This window comes from Oncorhynchus mykiss, chromosome 25 (genome assembly GCF_013265735.2).
Source record: "Oncorhynchus mykiss isolate Arlee chromosome 25, USDA_OmykA_1.1, whole genome shotgun sequence".
NCBI classification, from domain to species: Eukaryota; Metazoa; Chordata; class Actinopteri; order Salmoniformes; family Salmonidae; genus Oncorhynchus; species Oncorhynchus mykiss.
Window position 1 is genome coordinate 23,529,079 of NC_048589.1, and position 22,894 is coordinate 23,551,972.

The 22,894-nt window shown below is 41.0% G+C and overlaps 1 protein-coding gene across 4 annotated transcripts; it reads right to left on the reverse strand.

The window, feature by feature from the left end:
* Nucleotides 1–2,388: 2,388 nt before the first annotated feature.
* On the reverse strand, nt 2,389–20,233 carry LOC110505649 (exocyst complex component 3-like protein 4). 4 transcript variants are annotated; one of them, XM_021585011.2, is made up of 15 exons: nt 19,398–19,920; nt 17,872–18,241; nt 17,222–17,344; nt 16,828–17,043; nt 15,990–16,623; nt 14,055–14,172; nt 13,766–13,894; nt 13,512–13,612; nt 13,270–13,368; nt 6,919–7,042; nt 6,505–6,627; nt 4,464–4,616; nt 4,095–4,216; nt 3,337–3,397; nt 2,389–3,176 (listed from the first exon to the last, which is right to left on the reverse strand). In XM_021585011.2, exons 2-15 carry the CDS (start codon nt 18,197–18,199, stop codon nt 3,156–3,158), a joined length of 2,352 nt encoding a protein of 783 aa, XP_021440686.2. In that variant the 5' UTR covers nt 18,200–18,241; nt 19,398–19,920; the 3' UTR covers nt 2,389–3,155. The 4 variants fall into 4 exon arrangements, with proteins under 4 accessions (XP_021440686.2, XP_021440687.2, XP_021440684.2 ...); XM_021585012.2 differs by having other exon boundaries at nt 2,389–3,397; nt 17,222–17,306; nt 17,872–18,246; nt 19,398–20,233; XM_021585009.2 differs by having other exon boundaries at nt 2,392–3,397; nt 19,398–19,916.
* Nucleotides 20,234–22,894: the final 2,661 nt, after the last annotated feature.

Here is a 22,894-nt window from a genome sequence, read left to right on the forward strand (position 1 = left end):
CCGGCCGTGATTGGGAGTCCCATAGGGCGACACACAATTGGCCCAGCGTCATCCGGGTTTAGCCTGGGATAGGCGTCATTGTAAATAAGAATTTGTTCTTTAGTGACTTGCGTGTCACTAGGTGAAGAAGCCGGATGTGGAGGTCCTGGGCTGGCGTGGCTACACGTGAGGCCGGTTAGACGTACTGACAAAATTCTCAAAAAAAACGTTGGAGGTGGCTTATGGTAGAGAAATGAACATTACATTCTCTGGCAACAGCTCTGGTGGACATTCCTGCAGTAACATGCCAATAGTGCGCTCCCTTAAAACTTGAGACTTCAGTGGCGTTGTGTGACAAAACTGCACATCTTAGAGAGGCCTTTTATTGTCCCCAGCACAAGATGCTGTTTGATGATCATGCTGTTTAATCAGCTTCTTGATATGCCACACCTATCAGGTGGATGGATTATCTTGGCAAAGGAGAAATGCTCACTAACTTTAAGGACAGACGCTGGAGACGAGAAGCAAGTACAGGGAGTGAACATTTAATGAAAACACAGACATGAAACAGAACACGGACAGCGTCTGGACAGGGGAAACGTAACCGACAATAATGCTGACACGGGGAACCAACGGAGGAACAGACAGATATAGATGGGGCAATCAACAAGGTGAAGGAGTCCAGGGGTGAGTCCAATGAGAGCTGCTGCGTGTAATGATGGTGACAGGTTTGCGTAATGAAGGGCAGGCTGGGGCCCTTGGGCGCCAGAGAGGGAGAAAGGGAGCAGGCGTGACACTAACAGGGATGTAAACAAATTTGTGCAAAATTATTTTGAGAAATAAGCTCTTTGTGTGTATGGAACATTTCTGTGATCTTTATTCAGCTCTTTGAAAAAGGAGGGAGTTGTGTAGTGACCCTGGATTATAAATGCTGATATAGACTCTGCAGCTGCAGCATGCTTGCAGTGAAAGCTTAGTTGTTTGATTTATTTTCTGTTATGTAATGTCATTGCGTTCTAGACTTGAGAAAATGAAGAAGTTGTCATTACCTGCTTTGTCCCTCAACCTCCTTAATAACTTTTTTCTGCCAGAGCACGCGTTGCTATGAATGATGGGTTCTCTGCCCCCCTGCGTCTGGTCCAGCAGAGTTTAATGTTGCTTAGCAATAGACAGGTCAGGAGGATACCAGGTAGTAACTTTATAACGAGGTTGAACTGTTCTTTGGCAACCGGGTTTCTTCATGTGAAGTTATTGACTTTCATGTAGGCGTGGCTTTGCTTCTGTGATCTGATGATGCTGTGGAGTCGTTTTCAGGGATCTCAACATTCTCGTAACTATTTTCCCTATACTATCATGTGCTGGTTTGGCCTGCTGGCAGCTCACACGATAAACAGGCACATCATGTGTATAATGCCTTGACTTAAACTTTATTTACAAGATAATGATTGCCTTTATTATACATTTGCGTATCATTTTAGCTACAGTATGAGCTTTCATGAGCTGACACAAATGATCGGTGAATGATGAGAACAGTAGATCTATACAGTAGATGTTGGATGGATTTATTGTGATTGACTCATAGTTAAGAGCAGACAGATGAGTACAAACCTTTGTGTTGCATGTTGCCCTGTAAAATTGGCCAACATAATTGTTAATTGAAACATATGATCAGAGGGGAACAAAAACTCTCACTTCCCTAACCAAAATACTGCATTTGGTTTGTGTAAATCTCAGATCTGATATTTCAAAACCCATATTTTACACCCCCCCCCCCTTTTGCACCAAAGTACATTCATCTCTAGGAGACAGAACACGTCTCCTTCCTGAGTGGTATGATGGCTGCGTATACCTCCAATAGTACTTTTGTTTGTACAGATGAACGTGGTACCTTCAGGCGTTTGGAAATTTCTCAGAAGGATGAACCAGACTTGTGGAGGTCCACAATTTTTTTCTGAGGTCTTTGCTGATTTCTTTTGATTTTCCCATGATGTCAAGCAAAGAGGCACTGAGTTTGAAGGTAGGCCTTGAAATACATCCACAGGTACACCTCCAATTGACTCAAATGATGTCAATTAGCCTACCAGACGCTTCTAAAGCCCTGACATAATTTTTTGGAATTTTCAAAGCTGTTTAAAGGCACAGTCAACTTAGTATATGTAAACTTCTGACCCACTGGAATTGTGATTCAGTGAATTATAAGTGAAATAATCTCTCTGTAAACAATTGTGTGCAAAGCTGTCATCAAGTCAAAGGGTGGCTACTTTGAATAATATAGAATATGTTTTGATTTGACAACACTTTTGTGATTACTACATGATTCCATGTGTTATTTCATAGTTTATGTCTTTGCTATTATTCTACATTGTAGAAAATAGTAAAAAATAAAGAAAAACCCTTGAATGAGTAGGTGTGTCCAAACTTTTGACTGGTACTGTATTGTATATTTTTTGTTGTTGAAAATGTATTCTACGTTCCCCATTCCTTCAGTTGATGTTGGATTCATTTATTGTGATGGACTTCATCTATACTCATACTAGACAGCAGACACATGAGTACAAACCTTTGTGTTGTATGCTACCCTGTCAAAGTGTCCAAAAATTATTAGAGGGGAACAAAAACTCTCACTTCCCTAACAACGGGAGAAACTTGTATTTGTTTGTGGTTTAATGACATTATCAGATGTGATATTTTGAAACCTTGTTCTGACCACAAAACAACAGGACCGTGGACTGTGGGACTTTCTAAGGGAGTCTTTTCTATGTTGACAAGTAATATGTGCACTGCAGCGACACATTTGAATAGCTTGAAAATAGGTAAATCAATGGTAAAGTTCATTCCACACTGAACATACAGCTTGAGCCCTACCATGGAGTTCATTTAGCATCAGGCCCATTATTAATTATGTTCTCAGCTTTCTTTTGCAACAACAGTGGGCTAAAGTGACAATATATATATATATAAAAAGAAGGCTTAATCAATGAGGTGTCTTAAATAACCTCTGACTGCCTGAACAAGATTTACCAGGTAAAGGTCCACTCACATTTAAATAATCATTAGACTGTTTGCTTTTTGCGTAGTGATCATACTGGTAATCATACAGTATGTCCTTTATAAGCCTCATCAGGCCTTCTCAGACAGCTTGGTTAGGTTACCATCTCTGTGGTAGGCTTCTGTATCTAGGCCTGTAGATTAGCTGTCTGGGAGAAGAGAGGAGAGGCAGGAGAAAGGCATATTAGCCAGACAGTTTGTATTGGCGATGGTGACCTGCATATCAATGAAGAGGCCTCTTTTTTTATCTCCAGTGTTCCCTGCAGTTCCTAGTTTCTTCTTCAGCTCAGTGAGACACTGCAGGATTACCTGCTTCTCCCTTCCCCGCACCAAGCCCCTGAAGTACAGGACGGCCGATAGGTGCTTCTTACTGCAGACAGAGGGGAGAGAGGGTACAGAATATCACTCTTGGAGAATCAGCAGGAGAAATGAACCGTCAAATGTTTTGTGAAATTAATTGGTCTAAAATTCCATAATCTCAACACCCAGAACCAAATCAGATAGCTACTCAATTTTGTTAATGGGGCTGTCATGACAAATAATAATATATATATTTTTTTTTAAGATATTTTTTTTAAAATAAATAAAAATAATAATAATCTGTCAATCTTGATTTGGAGAAGTTAACTAGAGTTCAAATAAAAAATCAAATTAAATGGTTCACAAAAACCCAGACCAGGGAAATTGCCTGGGAAAGAACAGCACTTAAAGCCCTATTCCGAGAAACCAGGCGCAAGTGTTCACACCTCATCGGGGGTCTCCCACCTCTGTCTCTCTATCTCTCCCGGCTGGTCCTACCCCTCCTACATCCTGCTGTTGAGAATCAACACGGCTCTCTATCATATTTGGAGCAGCACTATCTGGCTCTCAATCTGTCAGTGCCTAGTCAACACCCTTCCCCTGTCTGATGAACACTGCTGTCTTTATCTTCCACTGCTGTTCTTCTCAGTGCCATAACAGTCAGAGTAGAATTCATATGATGTGTTTTTACTCTGATTTATATTTTGTAAAAAAAATCACCAAAATCAACAGTTACAAAATGTGGCCACAGGAAGATGCAGGATTACCTGATGTCTGGGTAGTCCGCTACTAAATGTTTCAGGTGGTTCTTGATGTCTCTCTTGTTCTTTTCCCCAATTATGTTACTCAGGTGGTCTCCTACTGGGTGGAGCCAGTCATGGGTTGTCTTCTACAAGAGGAAATTATTATGAGTGTGTCTACTAGTCATGAATGGTAATAACACATGTCATTTGTTTATGACAGCACTGAATTTTCAAAGTAGCATTCCTCAAAGCACAAAGGCATAACGCTGAGACAAATTTATGTACTGTAGTATTTACAATTTTAGACAATGTTGAATGAACATGAAAAGTACAATTTGTGTGGATGTAAATTGTCCAAAATTCAGTTTGTAGTTCAGGATTAAGAAGTGTTACCATTTCCTCAAACAAATCATTGAGTTCATCCCACTGCACCCTCATCTTGGTGGCTGCTTTGTCATGCTTCCTGTTCTTACAGGAGTAGTTGTTTTTCATCAGCTGGGAGACATACTCTTTCACCACATAGTAGTGCAAGCTGCTCACAAACATCTGATGCAGAGGAACACAGGTCAGGCACAGTGGAGGCCAGAGAAAGGGATTACAAATAGACATGAAAGTATTCTGTTTATTCTTTCGCTTTCAAGTGACTGCCATGACTAATCATCTGAGTGACACCCATCCTCCCTCTCTTTTCCTGCCATTTACTCCTATTGCCACATCAACTCAAATAATGTTCCATTCTATGCATGATCAAGTTCCAGTATGGTAAGGCCAGCAAATTCTCGGGTCTTTTCCAGTAACTCCAACTTCCTATGGATCATCAGGGGCATGATTTCCTTCGCTTCCTTGAGTGTACAGTACCGGACAAAAGTTTGTACACATCCTACTCATTCAAGGGTTTTTCTTTATTTTTACTATTTTCTACATTGCAGAATAATAGCGAAGACATCAAAACTATGAAATAACACATATGGAATAATTTAGTAATCAAAAAAGTGTTAAATCAAAATATATTTTATATTTGAGATTCTTCAAAGTAGCTACCCTTTGCCTTGATGACAGCTTTGCACACTCTTGGCATTCTCTCAACCAGCTTCACCTGCAATGCTTTTCCAACAGTCTTGAAGGAGTTTTCACATATGCTGAGCATTTATTGGCTGCTTATCCTTCACTCTGCGGTCCAACTCATCCCAAACCATATCAATTGGGTTGAGGTCGGGTGATTGTTGAGGCCAGATCATCTGATGCAGCACTCCATCACTCTCCTTCTTGGTCAAATAGCCCTTACACAGCCTGGAAGTGTGTTGGGTCAGTGTCCTGTTGAAAAACAAATGATAGTCCCACAAAGCACAAACCAGATGGGATGGTGTATCGCTGCAGTATGCTGTGATAGCCATGCTGGTTTGGTGTGCCTTGAATTCTAAATAAATCACAGACAGTGTCACCAGCAAAGCATCGCCACACCATCACACCTCCTCCATGCTTAACGGTGGGAACCACACATGTGGAGATCATCCGTTCACCTACTCTGATTCCTACAAAGACGCGGCGGTTGGAACCAAAAATCTCAAATTTGGACTCATCAGACCAAAGGACAGATTTCCACCGGTCTAATGTCCATTGCTCGTGTTTCTTGGCCCAAGCAAGTCTCTTCTTATTGGTGTCCTAATAGTACTAATAGTGGTTTCTTTGCAGCAATTTGACCATGAAGGCCTAATTCATGCAGTCTCCGCTTAACAGTTGATGTTGAGATGTGTCTGCTACTTAAACTCTGTGAAACATTTATTTGGGCTGCAATTTCTGAGGCTGGTAACTCTAATGAACTTATCCTCTGCAGCAGAGGTAACTCTGGGTCTTTTGCGACTGCACTTGAAGAAACTTTCAACGTTCTTGAAATTGTCCGTATTGATTGACCTTCATGTCTTAAAGTAATGATGAACTATCATTTCTCTTTGCTTATTTGAGCTGTTCTTGTCACAATATGGACTTGGTCTTTTACCAAATAGGGCTATCTTCTGTATACCATCCTTACTTTGTCACAACACAGCTGATTGGCTCAAACGCATTAAGAAGGAAAGAAATTCCACAAATTAACTTTTAACAAGGCACACCTGTAAATTGAACTGCATTCCAGGTGACTACCTCATGAAGCTGGTTGAGAGAATGCCAAGAGTGTGCAAAACTATTATCAAGGCAATGGCTGGCTACTTTGAAGAGTCTCAAATATAACATATTTTTATTTGTTTAACACTTTTTTGGTTACTACATGAATCCATATGTGTTATTTCATAGTTTTGATGTCTTCACTATTATTCTACAATGTAGAAAATAGGGAAAAAAAGAAAAACCTTTGAATGAGTAGGTGTTCTAAAACTTTTGACTTGTATAGTATATCCTGCATTTAAAACAATATGAACAGCACTTCCCCATTACCTACCTGTACATATGGATGTCTCATTTGAGAACAGCGCTGGGACAGCTTCTCTGTCCTGCTCAACAGCTGTTGGAAGTCCTCATCTGTGGAGAGCCACTTCCTCGTCATCATTCTCCTGAGGTAAGGCTGGAAAAAGCAACAGACACATATTAACCCATCTATTCACTCACTAATTTGTTCATTCATTAATTTATTTGTTTGTTCACCCATCCATAACATTGACAGCAGGAGCGATTGAGAGAAAGCCGTTACCGAAATGTGTGCAAAGAAATCAGTAGACTACCAAACTAAGTAACTTCCTGGTCAACCGAGACAAGTAGGAAATATGTCAATCACCTTAACACACTGCTCAACATAGGGGCATTTGTAGAATGAGGACAAGACCAAAGGTCAATCAAACTTCTCCCCCTCACGTACCCTGACATCATTCTTAAACTGGTCCTCCAGGCCCTGGACCAGTCTATGGACCAAGCCATCCACCTCTCTGCTGAGATGGTCCACCTGTGTCGGGCAGCACTCCCTATAACCTTCCATGTGCTCCCTGGAGGAAGAGAAAAGAGGGAAATAAAACAGGTCTGAGGTTAGGTCAGGTTATCATGCATATACACCTATGCGACAGAGTTTCTAAACCCAGAGGCACCACATTGTGAGACTTCCCGAACGATTGCGAAACAGACCACGGGAAGGGTTTCAACAGGGGTTGTAAGCAATGTTCACTTCATTTTTGGGGGGCACTGAGCAAATTTAATCTCTGCTGAGTGCAAACTTGAAGATTCTGTGCAAATTCCAGTGTGCGTTTACTGTGAACCCCGAGGCTGTACCCGCTTTAAATTACAGTTTCAGACAGTAGTCAATTGGCCTACTGTGGATGATCATAATGTAGGCCTACAAGAGTGGCCTACCATCAAAAGCAATGGAGTAAATGCATCCCATAACATGGAAATAGCTGTTCTATCATTCAGCCCACAGTAGCAGCCAATGTGTGGTGTTCAATGCAGGCTTACATTCCATGAGACTTTTGAAATAAACATGCAGGGCTTGACATTAACCTGTTCATCCACTTGTCCTTTGGAAAATTAGGTGATGTTTGATGCTAGAATCAACTTTACAAAATAAAATGCATTATTTTTACCATACCATTATTACAGAGAATCAGACAAATTATGCTACCCTCTGCCTAATGGCTACTTAGCTTATTGAAGCCTGTCTCAAAGTACATCTTGACCTGACTCGCTTTTCAAAGATGTCTAGAAATGTAAACGTTTTGTGCTCTTGTTAGAAGCAATCACTCCCCCATTGCTGACTACAAATGATCTATAACTGGGCTAATAACTCACTAACTAGCAAAGAATATGTACAAATGTGCACACGTGGCTACATACTAATATTGCGTTGATTCAATCACAATTCCCACAGAAAAAGGGAAACGTTGATTGTGTAAACTAAGGGGGAAATTCTAGAAAGTTGAGTAAAGTTCAATCTCGAGCTTCTCTGCACAGGCTGATATTTCTTCTTCTTGCGAGGCAGTCCCGGGGAGCAGTTTAGATGGAACATTGGTTGTAAGAATGTTAACAATTTCTGATGTTTTGCCTGTGTAACTACAGTTGAAGTCGGAAGTTTACATATACCTTAGCTAAATACATTTAAACTCAGATTTTCACAATTCTTGACATTTAATCCTAGAAATAATTCCCTGTCTTAAGTCAGTTAGGATCACCACTTTATTTTAAGAACGGGAAATGTCAGAATAATAGTAGAGAGAATGATTTATTTCAGCTTGTATTTCTTTCCTCACATTCCCAGTGGGTCAGAAGTTTACATACACTCAATTAGTATTTGGTAGCATTGCCTTTAAATTGTTTAACTTGGGTCAAACGTTGCGGGTAGCCGTCCACAACCTTCCCACAATAAGTTGGGTGAATTTTGGCCCATTCCTCCTGACAGAGCTGGTGTAACTGAGTCAGGTTTGTAGGCCTCCTTGCTCACACACGCCTTTTCAGTTCTGCCCAACACTTTTCTATAGGTTGAGGTCAGGGCTTTGTGATGGCCACTCCAATACCTTGACTTTGTCGTCCTTAAGCCATTTTGCCACAACTTTGGAAGTATTCTTGGGGTCATTGTCCATTTAGAAGACCCATTTGTGGCCAAGCTTTAACTTCCTGACTGATGTCTTGAGATATTGCTTCAATATATCCACATAATTTTTTCCCCTCATGATGCCATCTATTTTGTGAAGTGCACCAGGCCCTCCTGCAGAAAAGCACCCCACAACATGATGCTGCCAACCCCGTGCTTCACTGTTGGGATGGTGTTCTTTGGCTTGCATGCCTCCCCCTTTTTCCTCCAAACATAACGATGGTCATTATGGCCAAACAGTTCTACTCTTGTTTCATCAGACCAGAGGACATTTCTCTAAAAAGTACGATCTTTGTCCCCATGTGCAGTTGCAAACTGTAGTCTGGCCTTTTTATGGCGGTTTTGGAGCAGTGTCTTCTTCCTTGCTGAGCAGCCTTTCAGGTTATGTCGATATAGAACTCGTTTTACTGTGGATATAGATACTTTTGTACCGGTTTTCTCCAGCATCTTCACAAGGTCCTTTGCTGTTGTTCTGGGATTGATTTGCACTTTTTGCACCAAAGTACGTTCATTTCTCGGAGACAGAACGTGTCTCCTTCCTGAGCGGTATGACGGCTGCGTGGTCCCATGGTGTTTATACTTGCGTACTATTGTTTGTACAGATGAACGTGGTAGCTTCAGGCATTTGGAAATTGCTCCCAAGGATGAACTAGACTTGTGGAGGTCTTGGTTGATTTCTTTTGATTTTCCCATTATGTCAAGCAAAGAGGCACTGAGTTTGAAGTTAGGCTTTGAAATACATCCAAAGGTACTACTCCAATTGACTCAAATGATGTCAATTAGCCTATCAGAAGCTTCTAAAGCCATGACATAGTTTTCTGGAATTTTCCAAGCTGTTTAAAGGCACAGTCAACTTAGTGTATGAAAACTTCTGACCCACTGAAATTGTGATACAATGAAATATAGGTGAAATAATCTGTCTGTAAACAATTGTTGGAAAAATTACTTGTGTCATGCACAAAGTAGATGTCCCAACCGACTTGCCAAACTATAGTTTGTTAACAAGAAATTTGTGGAGTGGTTGAAAAACAAGTTTTAATGACTCCAACCTAAGTGTATGTAAACTTCCGACTTCAACTGTATGTGATTTTTTTTTTTTTTTTGGAAATAAGGACAAACAGTATAAAGTTATATCTGACCATCATTATTTTGAGTCTCCTGTCTCCTTGAATATGAATAACTAAATCTGCAGGAGCGAATTTTGACTGTTTCTGCCCATCTCTAATATTGTGTTCCTCATTTTTTTACTGACAGAGACATGCTGTTGCTTGTTTCAGTGAAATTGCAAGCTCTTTGAATATGGAGAGAGGGGGACATTCTATTTTTAGAGCTTGAACTACTCAGGCAATTCTCTTACACTAGCACAGTTTCCCGGAAACCACGTGGTGTTTCTCTCTTTAGACAGGCAGTGCTATACTCCAGAGATGCCTGTTGACTGGAAACAGCTTCCCAGCTAGCACATTTGGTTCCTTGGAAGTTGTGGGAACGTACGTTTTTGGTTTCCCATTGGTTCTGGGAACGAAGCCATGCATTTCTTGACCAGTAGAACTGAAGATTTTTTTTTTTTTGAGAATGTAATGTACATTTTTTGTTGCAGGGTGGTTTTGAGAACGTTTTAACTATGGTTCCCTGAATGTTTTTCTGGGAGATTATTTTTTATTTTTTTAGTTATTTAGAGTTTTTTTAATAACTTCCTTAACTTTTATTGAATGTTTCAATAAGACATTTAAGAACACTGCTAGCTTCGTTTGGGTTAACTGTTTTGAACTCCAAGCACATATAGGACCCATGGAAATACATTTTCTTAGGCATTAATCATGCAAACACATTTATTTTCATTGTGGGACAGTGTCATTGATCTTCTGTTCTCTATCCATTGAATTAGTCTACTGCACCAACAGGATGGAGCTAGCAAACTTTTTTTTTGTTTTTAACTCATACAAATCTGTTAATTTTAATCTATTCAAACAGATCCCATTTCAAAGGAAACAAGTACTTATTAAGATCAGACATGGCCAATTAGTCGGCGCGGCCAAGACACCTGAACACACTTAACAAGATAAAGGATAGAGAGTTTTGTTGACGCTGAGAACGGATATGTATATGTTTTTCAATTGTTTTACAATAACATTTACTACTGTTAATGTTTTTTGTGTTTTTTTTTATAGAATGTTTTCTTAAATGTTACTTTAAATAGTACCATGAGGAAACCTGGTGGAAACATTATGCTGAAGTATTGAAATTGCCACAGGAGAACATTGTTTCTTAACGTTCTCTGAACTATTTGAGAGCATTCAATGTCAAACCAGTTGGAGAATGTTCCGAAAACATTACCAAAATGTTTATTAAATTAACCAATGTTTGGATGTTTCTGTCAAAGTAAGGAAATAGCAGGTAAATAATGTTATTTTGCCAAGTTTCTTAAATGTGTCTGCAAGTTTCCAAAGCCAAGCAACTATCCTGTACCATTTCCAGAACATTGTGGGAAGTTGTATATAAAATCAAATCTAATTTTATTGGTCACATACACATGTTTAGCAGATTTTTTTGCGGTGTATTGAAATAATTAGGTTTCTAGCTCCAACAGTGCAGTAGTATTAAACAAGTAATATCTAACAATTTCACAACAATACACACACATCTAAAGGAATGGAATTAAGAAAATATCAATATTTGGACGAGCAATGTCGGAGCAGCATAGACTAAAATACAGTAGAATAGAATACAGTGGGGCAAAAAAGTATTTAGTCAGCCACCAATTGTGCAAGTTCTCCCGCTTAAAAATATGAGAGAGGCCTGTAATTTTCATCATAGGTACACTTCAACTATGACAGACAAAATGAGGGAAAAAAATCCAGAAAATCACATTGTAGGATTTTTTAATGAATTTATTTGCAAATTATGGTGGAAAATAAGCATCGTCTGTGGATCTATTGAGGTGGTAAGCAAATTGAAGTGAGTCTAGGTTGTCAGGTAATGTAGAGGTGATATGATCCTTGACTCTCAAAGCACTTCATGATGACAGAAGTGAGTGCTACAGGGTGATGGTCATTTAGTTCAGTTACTTTCTCTTTCTTGGGAACAGGAACAATGGTGGACATCTTGAAGCATGTGGGGACAGTAGACTGTGATAGGGAAAGATTGAATGTCCGTAAACACTCCAGCCAACTGGTCTGCGCATGCTCTGAGGACGCGGCTAGGGATGCCGTCTAGGCAGGCAGCCCTGTTAGGGTTAACATACTTAAATGTCTTATTCACGTCGGCCACAGAGAAGGAGAGTCCACAGTCCTAGGTAGCTGGTCGCGTCAGTGGCACCGTGTCATCCTCAAAGCGAGCAAAAAAGGTGTTTAGCTTATCCGGAAGCAAAACGTCGGTATCAGCGACGTGGCTGGTTTTCCCTCTGTAGTCCGTGATTGTTTGTAGATCCTGCCACATACGTCTCGTGTCTGAGCCTTTGAATTGAGACTTCACTTTGTCTCTGTACTGATGTTTTGCCTGTTTGATTGTCTTACGGAGGGAATAACTACACTGTTTGTATTCAGCTATATTCCCAGTCACCTTGCCCTTTTTAAATGCGGTGGTTTGCGTAAATGTATTTATTTTATTTAACCTTTATTTAACTAGGCAAGACACTTAAGAACAAATTCGTATTTACAATGACGGCCTACACTGGCCAAACCCGGACGATGCTGGGCCAATTGTGCGCCGCCCTATGGGACTCCCAATCATGGCTGGTTGTGATACAGCCTGGATTCGAACCAGGGTGTGCGAATGCTACCATCTATCCATGGTTTCTGGTTTGGGTAGGTTTTAATAGTCACAGTGGGTAGAACATCTCCTATACATTTCCTGATAAACTCAGTTACCGTATCTGTTTATTCATCAATATTATTCTCAGAGGCTACCCGGAACATATCCCAGTCCGCGTAATCAAAACAATCTTGAAGCATGGAAACACATGGTTCTGAGAATGTTGTGTGCTAGCTGGGTTTGGTCTTCAATAGTTTCACTGTAATTTATACAGTAATATGATATAGTGTGTCACCGTGCCTGCATGTTAGTGTGTTTGAGTATGTTTGTAAGATAGATAAGATGCATATTTAATCATAATTCAACATTTATTGGTGTGTGTTTTTTTTAAATGTGTATCTTGAACAGAATCTTGCAGGTAGGCTAAATGATCTAGTATGGGTTCCAGGAAATGCCTGTGAAATAAATAGTAATTTCCTAGTCCCAGTTTTCCATCCCACTACTGTTAAATATGGTGCAACTTCAAATCAGACTGAGTGAAGTTAAGCATTTAGGTCAAAGTTTGACATTATGCCACTAAAATATGGTTGCTCAAGTCCAAACAAAAAAGTGCATCAAATTACTGAGATACAATAATTAGTTTAATGCTGAGACTTTGTCTTTTGAGCCAAGACTTCTGTTCTCAGGTCAATCTTTTAGACTGCGGTCTTATTTTTGATTTATTCACACCATCCTTTGGTAAATGTACCCCAAAGTGTCTGGAAAGCTGAACTGACTGTCTATCAACTGTTGTCTAGGACATTCCCGTCTACAGTGTGTTGAGGGCAGAGGAAAGGGGGAGGGTTGTTGAACAGGTGTAGTGAAGAGAGGAATCGGACTTACTTAAGAGCTTTAAAGCTGTTGATGTAGGTTATCTGATAGTCAGCCCAAAGTGAAGGGTTTTCCATACTGTTACAGCAGTACCTAAATTTGTTCTCAAATCTATGGACATATAGAGAGAGTGAAGGAGAGATAATGTCATGGAGTTATTAACAAGCAAAGGACAAGGTCCAGTTTTATGTTCCCGTGAATAATGGTTAGGATAGAGATAGAAAGAGCAGACTCTGGACTGTTGCAGAACATACTGCTTGGGAAACTGCTGTAACTCTTCTAGGCAGGAACAGACTACTCCCATCTCCAGGTCTGCATCAATCCTCTTGGAGTTTACAGCATTGCTCTTAACTTTCTACACAGAGAACAACACCAGTTTCAAGTCCTACAGATTTATAGTAGCCTTAGTAGCCTGCCGCTATAATTAAAATGTAACTAAGTAGCCAATGTTGCCCTCTAATGGAGATATGATGCAATTGCATTATATAAAATCATGACAAAACAATACCGTCCAGATATCCATGTGTATGTCAGAGTTAAAGAAGTGTTCATCATCAGTCGCTGGTGCCTGTTTCTTTATCCACATGTCCTCATTTTCAAGCTCTAATATTTTATCCAGTGAAGCTCTCATTTCCTCCTGGAAAAGACATGGAAACGCAAAAGAATAAAGGCTAAAGGACTAGAAGAGTTTTAAAAAAACCATTATATTATTCTCATCAGTGTGGTACCTGCATTCAACCTGAATTCTTCCTAAATATCTATCCATCTGTCTCTTAGTGGAGTGTTCAATCCCTCACCTTTGCCCGCATGCAGTATTTCCCCTTGAGCTGGTCCAGGAAACCCTCCTCCAGGGAGAGGCCTATGTTCTCAGCTTCCATCTCTGGTCTCAATGAATGACTACTCATTATCTTCTCACTGTTCAACAGGGATGGTGTCTCTCAGATACAATACTACTCATCATATTGAGTCAAGAAGTGTGTGTGTGTGTGTGCGCATATATATATATATATATATATATATATATATATATATATACAGTGCCTTGCGAAAGTATTCGGCCCCCTTGAACTTTGCGACCTTTTGCCACATTTCAGGCTTCAAACATGAAGATATAAAACTGTATTTTTTTGTGAAGAATCAACAACAAGTGGGACACAATCATGAAGTGGAACGACATTTATTGGATATTTCAAACTTTTTTAACAAATCAAAAACGGAAAAATTGGGCGTGCAAAATTATTCAGCCCCCTTAAGTTAATACTTTGTAGCGCCACCTTTTGCTGCGATTACAGCTGTAAGTCGCTTGGGGTATGTCTCTATCAGTTTTGCACATCGAGAGACTGACATTTTTTCCCATTCCTCCTTGCAAAACAGCTCGAGCTCAGTGAGGTTGGATGGAGAGCATTTGTGAACAGCAGTTTTCAGTTCTTTCCACAGATTCTCGATTGGATTCAGGTCTGGACTTTGACTTGGCCATTCTAACACCTGGATATGTTTATTTTTGAACCATTCCATTGTAGATTTTGCTTTATGTTTTGGATCATTGTCTTGTTGGAAGACAAATCTCCGTCCCAGTCTCAGGTCTTTTGCAGACTCCATCAGGTTTTCTTCCAGAATGGTCCTGTATTTGGCTCCATCCATCTTCCCATCAATTTTAACCATCTTCCCTGTCCCTGCTGAAGAAAAGCAGGCCCAAACCATGATGCTGCCACCACCATGTTTGACAGTGGGGATGGTGTGTTCAGCTGTGTTGCTTTTACGCCAAACATAACATTTTGCATTGTTGCCAAAAAGTTCAATTTTGGTTTCATCTGACCAGAGCACCTTCTTCCACATGTTTGGTGTGTCTCCCAGGTGGCTTGTGGCAAACTTTAAACAACACTTTTTATGGATATCTTTAAGAAATGGCTTTCTTCTTGCCACTCTTCCATAAAGGCCAGATTTGTGCAATATACGACTGATTGTTGTCCTATGGACAGAGTCTCCCACCTCAGCTGTAGATCTCTGCAGTTCATCCAGAGTGATCATGGGTCTCTTGGCTGCATCACTGATCAGTCTTCTCCTTGTATGAGCTGAAAGTTTAGAGGGGCGGCCAGGTCTTGGTAGATTTGCAGTGGTCTGATACTCCTTCCATTTCAATATTATCGCTTGCACAGTGCTCCTTGGGATGTTCAAAGCTTGGGAAATCCTTTTGTATCCAAATCTGGCTTTAAACTTCTTCACAACAGTATCTCGGACCTGCCTGGTGTGTTCCTTGTTCTTCATGATGCTCTCTGCGCTTTTAACGGACCTCTGAGACTATCACAGTGCAGGTGCATTTATACGGAGACTTGATTACACACAGGTGGATTGTATTTATCATCATTAGTCATTTAGGTCAACATTGGATCATTCAAAGATCCTCACTGAACTTCTGGAGAGAGTTTGCTGCACTGAAAGTAAAGGGGCTGAATAATTTTGCACGCCCAATTTTTCAGTTTTTGATTTGTTAAAAAAGTTTGAAATATCCAATAAATGTCGTTCCACTTCATGATTGTGTCCCACTTGTTGTTGATTCTTCACAAAAAAAAGACAGTTTTATGTCTTTATGTTTGAAGCCTGAAATGTGGCAAAAGGTCGCAAAGTTCAAGGGGGCCGAATACTTTCGCAAGGCACTGTGTATATATATATATATATATATATATACACACACACACTTCTTACTCAAGACAATGACTTTAAGTCTTCCTCACCTCTCATAGTGATTGATGATCCAGTCCAGCAGGGTGTAGTAGTCCTTCAGATCTGTCACCTGCTGCTGAAGCCTCTTCAGGTGCTGGCTGACAGCACCATGGTAACAGCTCACATAGGTGCTGAACACATCGAAGCTGGGTGGGTAAGAGCCTTGCAGCTCTCCCTTCACCTTCTTCAAGTCCTCCACGATGGCCTTGCCCAGCATACCCAGGTGGATAGCCAGCCAGGAGGCATTCTGCTCGGGCCTGTCCAAGTGAACACTCTTCAGCGTGGCCTGTACACCCTCGCTCACAGCCTCTCTCCAGGCCCCCCGCCAACCCCCAGGCCCAACCACGCCCCCGACCCCAGGCTCTGCCTCCCTCTTCTCCTCCTCCTGGATGACACGGGCCACATGCACCAAGAGATCCTTGTTGCGAGAGGGAAAGGAGTTGGAGTCCCGCACTATTTCCTTCACCTTGTCCAGCAGGGCATTGTAAAGGAGCCTCAGGTCCTTCTCCTTCTTGGCCAGCTCCATAGAGGAGGCCTCCTCCGTGCACTCCTCCCTCTCCCGCTGGAACTCCTGGCACAGGGAGAGGAGGTTCAGATAGGCCTCCTCCAGCACCTCCATCCCAATCAGCTTATTGATCTGCATCACTAGAGTGTAAGAGCAAACAGAGTAAAGGCCTTAATGCATAGAAGCTTATGCTGTTATACCTAATACACACATACTGCACAGACACAACCATAGTGATTTACATCACAAGTAATATATTTTGTGATCTCTACTGCTAAAACAAATAAAAATGGACAAGAGGATGAGGGAGATAGCGACAAAGACAGAGAGAGAACAAAAGTCACCTGAGAGGGGTGTGAGGGGTATCTCTGGGAGTATGTATGACTCTTTTATCTCTACCCTCTCCTTCTCCCTCTCTCTCTTCTCATCCACAGTGATCTCAGTGACAGGCTGGAGCTGCTCCTGTTTGAGGGCCTTGTCTTTCTTATTTCCCACGAGTCGCAAACTCCGTCGGATGGAAGCCCCCTTCTTTAGAAGAGAGTCTCCAATTGCCGATGGGTCTATAGATGGACAATACAGATTACAGATTACGAAGACCTTACAAAGACTCAGAATATCCCAACGAGCTCTCTAGAATTCTCTCAGTAAATTATATGTATTTGTGCTTGTCTTTGAACAGTATTTATTGTCAACCATTGATTGAACAAGCTCTGGTTGGTCGGGTAAACAGTGGTGTACCTGAGTGCGTTCTGGTGTGCTTTTTCTGGAGTGAATCTTCTGCACTCTCTCCTCCCTCCTTCCTCTGGAAGGACCCACCTAGACCCTTCAGGGGAGAGGCCATAGGAGACCCAGCACTCAAACCTGAGCAAGATAAAGTTGCTGATCTCTATGACATTGAATAATGCTAGTAATTAAACTACTTTGCAGTGTAATAGTAGGTGTGCTGACCGTACACACACAATCACATGGACAGTCGCACAGCCACACAAACGCATACGCACACACAGAATAAGTCAGACAACCTTGACAACTAGTTAAGCAGCTTCTGTCAGATTCGTCATAAAAACAATCTGTGTTATTGTACAAAGGTTAATTATGTTAGTGTATATCCTGCTTGGTTGGCAGCTGTTTCTGAGTTTAGTATAAACTTCATTAAGATAGGAATGTCAGTAATTGAGTAATGATGAAAGCCCCCTGCTCAGACTGGCTCATGTCCAGCTGAAATTCCCAATACAGTGCATAAGATAGTCCTTCCTGCCATTTCTACTGTCATTCTGTGTCTCCTGAGACGTCCTCTTCCCATGACCTTGAGAAGCCATTTCTTGACTCAAGAGCATATTTCATAACTCACTTAATTAGACAGAGGGACAAATCTGAAGAAAACTTACATGGTGAGGGAGGGGGTGGCAGCTGATGGGTTGGAGAGGTAACTTCAGGGTCAATACCATGTCCCCCCTGTTCTGAATTGGATTTGTCCTTTGACTCTTTGCTGTTTGAGGCCAGATGACTCCTCTCTCCAACCCGCTTGATGCTCTCCCTGAATTGCTTCATCATCCCCAGTTTCTTCTCTTTCACTGGGCTGTCAGATTGTGTCTTCACGTTCCTCTTCATGGTGGATTTGAGGGAGGATCTGTCCCCCTCTAGACCCTGAGCTTCATTCACTTCCTCCATGTCCCCAGGTTCCCCAATCTCTGCCATCTGATCTCTGCTTAGCATCGAATGTCCCTTGTTTCAGGCAAGGAGTTGTCTGAAACCAACCTGACCTGGCAAAGTACCTCAAGTTAAAAATAAGGGTAGCATTCCTATATGCATAAGAATCATATTATGGCTACATTGTGTATAACCTGTAATTACAATGAGTCACTGATAATAATGGATTTTCCACTTCTGACATAAATGTGTAAGAGAGGTACAGATGTAGGATCTTAATTTGATCACCCTGTTGCAGGAGAACTTTCCTGCAATGCAGAAAATATCAAATGTGTAGTGTATTTGAGTTTTAAAAGGTTTCTGAAGTTTGTAATTTTCACTTTGACATTTCAGACTTATTTTTTCCTTACGAAAATGATAATTTAATTATAATCCACATTTCCTGTACCTGCAGGATTATTTTCCTGCTGTAGCAAACTGGTTAAAATTAAGTTCCTATATCTGTAACCTGAGAATCAAAACCTAAAAAACAACCCATACCCTGTGAGAGGGACTAGCTTTTGGGTCCAGTGGCTGTTTGGTTTTGAAGGACTAAGTACAGACAACCAGGGTTGGATTACAGTTTGTTTACACTAAAATACCATTGTTATTGGTATGCACTGGTCCGAGGGCCTATAACAGAAACAGGAAGGTACTGTCCAGAGGAAGAAGTATGTGACAGACAGTGTGACAAGGGCAAAGAACAGTCAAATGAGGCAGCAGGCAATGGTTAATTAGTAAAACACATGAAGGCCTACTCCCTCTCTATTGATTTCTTTAGACACATGTAAATGTCTGTATAAAATTATTCTGTAATGGTAATCATTGAATATTTTCTCTACCACCTAATTGATTTGGCTTTTGAATATTCTTAACAAACTAATGAATAAAACAAACGTACATTTTCCCGAGAGAGCCTATTTGCAGTAACATGCTCAAATTGCCTGTGTTTTTTTTAAAGAGAAGTTAACTTTATCTATTGAACTATGTCTCTGCTTAGCAGACACCATTTTTAGAGCAATACTTAGCACGCAGAGGCTAAACAGTTCAATTGCGTGACAAATGCACCATGATGCATGAAGCCCAGTCTGTAAAAACAATCTGCCATAGCATAATCCTCTACTCTTATTTTAGACATATAGACAGACACATTTAGTTTACAAGAATATACCCTTTCACAATTCAAAAGACACCACAAGATTTCAGGTAATATAGCCTCACTCACCTGAGCAACTCTACTGTCTGGAGAAGTGAGTGAGTAGCCTACCAGACCAGGGGTTTTCACATGGGTTTACAGCTGTTTTCATGTTCACCTCGCCAGGGATCTAGAGAGCAGTCATGTGGTCACGAGACAACCTGCGCGAAGTTGGAAGTTGAGACGACTGCAAGAAACATGACAAATAAAATCCCCTTTAGGCCGCATGCCAAGCAGCATGAGAGAAGCAAAAATCACCATGTGACTCAGAGACTCAAGCGGTTTATTGTTAGAAAATAAGTTAATCATTACACTGTATTTGTTGGTGTAAAATATTTGTTGTAGGCCTACGTCCATGGCAAATGAAATGACACCGATGGTGATAAACCGGACTGCACTATTTTCAGTCATAGTTTCGAGACATTTCAACGTCTACACTACGCAAAATAGGCGACAGGTCTATCTCTAAATAGTAAAACAATGCTTAGAAAAGAGAACTAGCCAAGCAATATTCGCCTGTCATTCCTGTTGCTTGTCACTGGAGGGCGACTGTAGACAATATTTAGTCAACTTCCACAATGACCACATGTCAATTAGGCCTACTTGTTTGTTGATCTCATCTAAACTGGAAATTACAGTATATATGGTACCACTTGTTGCTGACCTTAAGGCTCAGGGGTGATAACTATTGAGCTTACTTTAGGTGGAATTCTCCTAATTGTTCAACATCTATCTATGATTGGCCCTATAGCAGGGATCATCAACTACATTCAGCCCCAGGGTGATTATTTCTTGAATGGATGGTCAGGGGGCCGGAACATAAAAACCCCAAAATGTGTAGGCTGTAAATTGAACGCAATAAGCCCAAACAGACATAATATTGCATCTTGCCTATGCTACTCTGTCATTGCTCATCCATATATTTATATGGATATATTCTTATTCCATTCCTTTACTTAGATGTGTGTGTATAAGGTAGTTTTTTGTGGAATTGTTAGATTATATATTAGATATTGCTGCATTGTAGGATCTAGAAGCACAATCATTTCGCTACACTCGCAATAACATCTGCTAACCATGCGTATGTGACCAATATAATTTGATTTGATCTTTGACTAAAACATAATCATTTTAAACCTTGCATACATTTGTATACGTTGACATATTATTATATTATGCGTGGGAATACTGAGGAACAGATTTCCAAAATTAAAACCACATGGAGCTGATTTGCTGGTGTTTTTACAGTATTTTATGTCCAACAATCAAAATAAAAGTGTTTTATTTATTTTTGCTCAGAAAACTTGTGAACTGCAAGTTGGGGAACCCTGCCCGATAGCCTTGGTATTTGATAGGGTGAGGTGTATCCTATTCTATGCCTTTAACACAACATGTAAATATAGCATGAATCTTTTACAAAATATATATATATTTGGAGTATGTACGGTGCATTCGGAAAGTATTCAGACCCCAAGACTTTTCCACATTTTGTTACGTTACAGCCATATTCAATATTGATTAAATCGTTTTTTCCCTTCATCAAACTACACACAATACCCCATACTGACAAAGTTTTTGTAAATATATTAACAATAAAAAAGGAAATATCACAATTACATAAGTATTCAGACCCTTTACTCAGTACTTTGTTGAAGCACCTTTGGCAGCGATTACAACCTCGAGTCTTCTTGGGTATGACGCTACAAGCTTGGCACACCTGTATTTGGGGTGTTTCTCACATTCTTCTCTGCAGATCCTCAAGCTCTGTCAGGTTGGATGGGGAGCGTCGCTGCACAGATATTTTCAGGTCTCTCCAGGATGTTCGATCTGGTTCAAGTCGGGCTCTGGCTGGGCCACTCAAGGACATTCAGAGACTTGTCCCGAAGCCACTCCTGCGTTGTCTTTGCTGTGTGCTTAGTGTCATTGTCCTTTTGGAAGGTGAACCTTCTCCCCATTATAAGGTTCTGAACCCTCTGGAACAGGTTTTCATCAAAGATCTCTCTGTACTTTGCTCTGTTTATCTTTCCTCTCGATCCTGACTAGTCTCCCAGTGCCTGCCGCTGAAAAAACATCCCCACAGCATGATGCCACCACCACCATGCCTCACCATAGGTTTCCTCCAGACTTGACACTTGCCATTCAGGCCAAAGAGTTCAATCTTGGTTTCATCAGACCAGAGAATATTGTCTCTCATGGTCTGAGAGTCCTTTAGGTGCCTTTTGGCAAACTCCAAGCGGGCTGTCATGTGCCTTTGACTGAGGAGTGGCTTCCGTCTGGCCACTCTACCATAAAGGCCTGATTGGTGGAGTGCTGCAGATGTGGTTGTCCTTCTGGAAGGTTCTCCCATCTCCACAGAGAAACTCTGGAGCTCTGTCAGAGTAACCATTGGGTTCTTGGTCAGCTCCCTGACCAAGGCCCTTCTCCCCAGATTGCTCAGTTTGTCCGGGCGGCCAGCTCTAAAAAGAGTATTGGTGGTTCCAAACTTATTCCATTTAAGAATAATGGAGGCCACTGTGTTCTTGGGGACCTTCAATGCTCTAGAAATGTTTTGGTACCCTTCCCCAGATCTGTGCCTCGACACAATCCTGTCTTCGAGCTCTACGTACAATTCCTTCGACCTCATGTCTTGGTTTTTGGTCTGACATGCACTGTCAACTGTGGGACCTTATATAGACAGATGTGTGCCTTTCCAAATCATGTCTAATCAATTGAATTTACTACAGGTGGACTCCAATCAAGTTGTAGAAACATCTCAAGGATGGTCAATGGAAACAGGATGCACCTGAGCTCAATTTTGAGTCTCATAGCAAATGGTCTGAATACTTATGTAAATAAGGTATTTCTGTTTTTCATTTTTAAAACATTTGCAAACATTCAAAAAATTCGATTTTCGCTTTGTCATTATGGGATATTGTGTGTAGATTGATGAGGATTTGTATTTATTTAATCCATTTTAGAATAATGCTGTAATGTAACAAAATGTGGAAAAAGGGAAGGGGTCTGAATACTTTCTGAATGCAAGTGTCTCCTTTACAGGCCATACAAAGTACGTGGACAACACTTCAAATTAGTGGATTCGGCTTTTTCAGCCACACCTGTTGCTGAAAGGTGTATAAAATTGAGCACACAGCCATGCAATCTCCAAAGACAGACATTGGCAGTAGAATGGCCTTACTGAAGAGCTCAGAAACTTTCAACGTGGCATTGTCATAGGACGCCACCTTTCCAACTAGTCGGTCAACTGTAAGTGCTGTTATTGTGAAGCAGAAACGTCTAGGAGAAACAACGGCTCAACCACACAAGCTCACAGAATGGGACCGCCAAGTGCTGAAATGTCTGTCCTCGGTTGCAACACTCACTACCGAGTTCCAAACTGCCTCTGGAAGCAACATCATCACAAGAACTGTTCGTCAGAATCTCCATGAAATGGGTTTCCTTGGCCGAGCAGCCACACACAAGCCTAAGATCACCATGCGCAATGCCAAGAGTAGGCTGGAGTGGTGTAAAGCTCGCCGCAATTGGACTCT

Coding starts and splice junctions, on each gene's coding strand:
- LOC110505649 (XM_021585009.2), bottom strand. CDS start 18,199: ATGCTAAGCAGAGATCAGATGGCAGAGATTGGGGAACCTGGGGACATG. Junction 17,345..17,871: donor GCCACCCCCTCCCTCACCAT/GTAAGTTTTCTT, acceptor TATCTTGCTCAG/GTTTGAGTGCTGGGTCTCCT. Junction 13,613..13,765: donor TACACATGGATATCTGGACG/GTATTGTTTTGT, acceptor TTCTCTGTGTAG/AAAGTTAAGAGCAATGCTGT.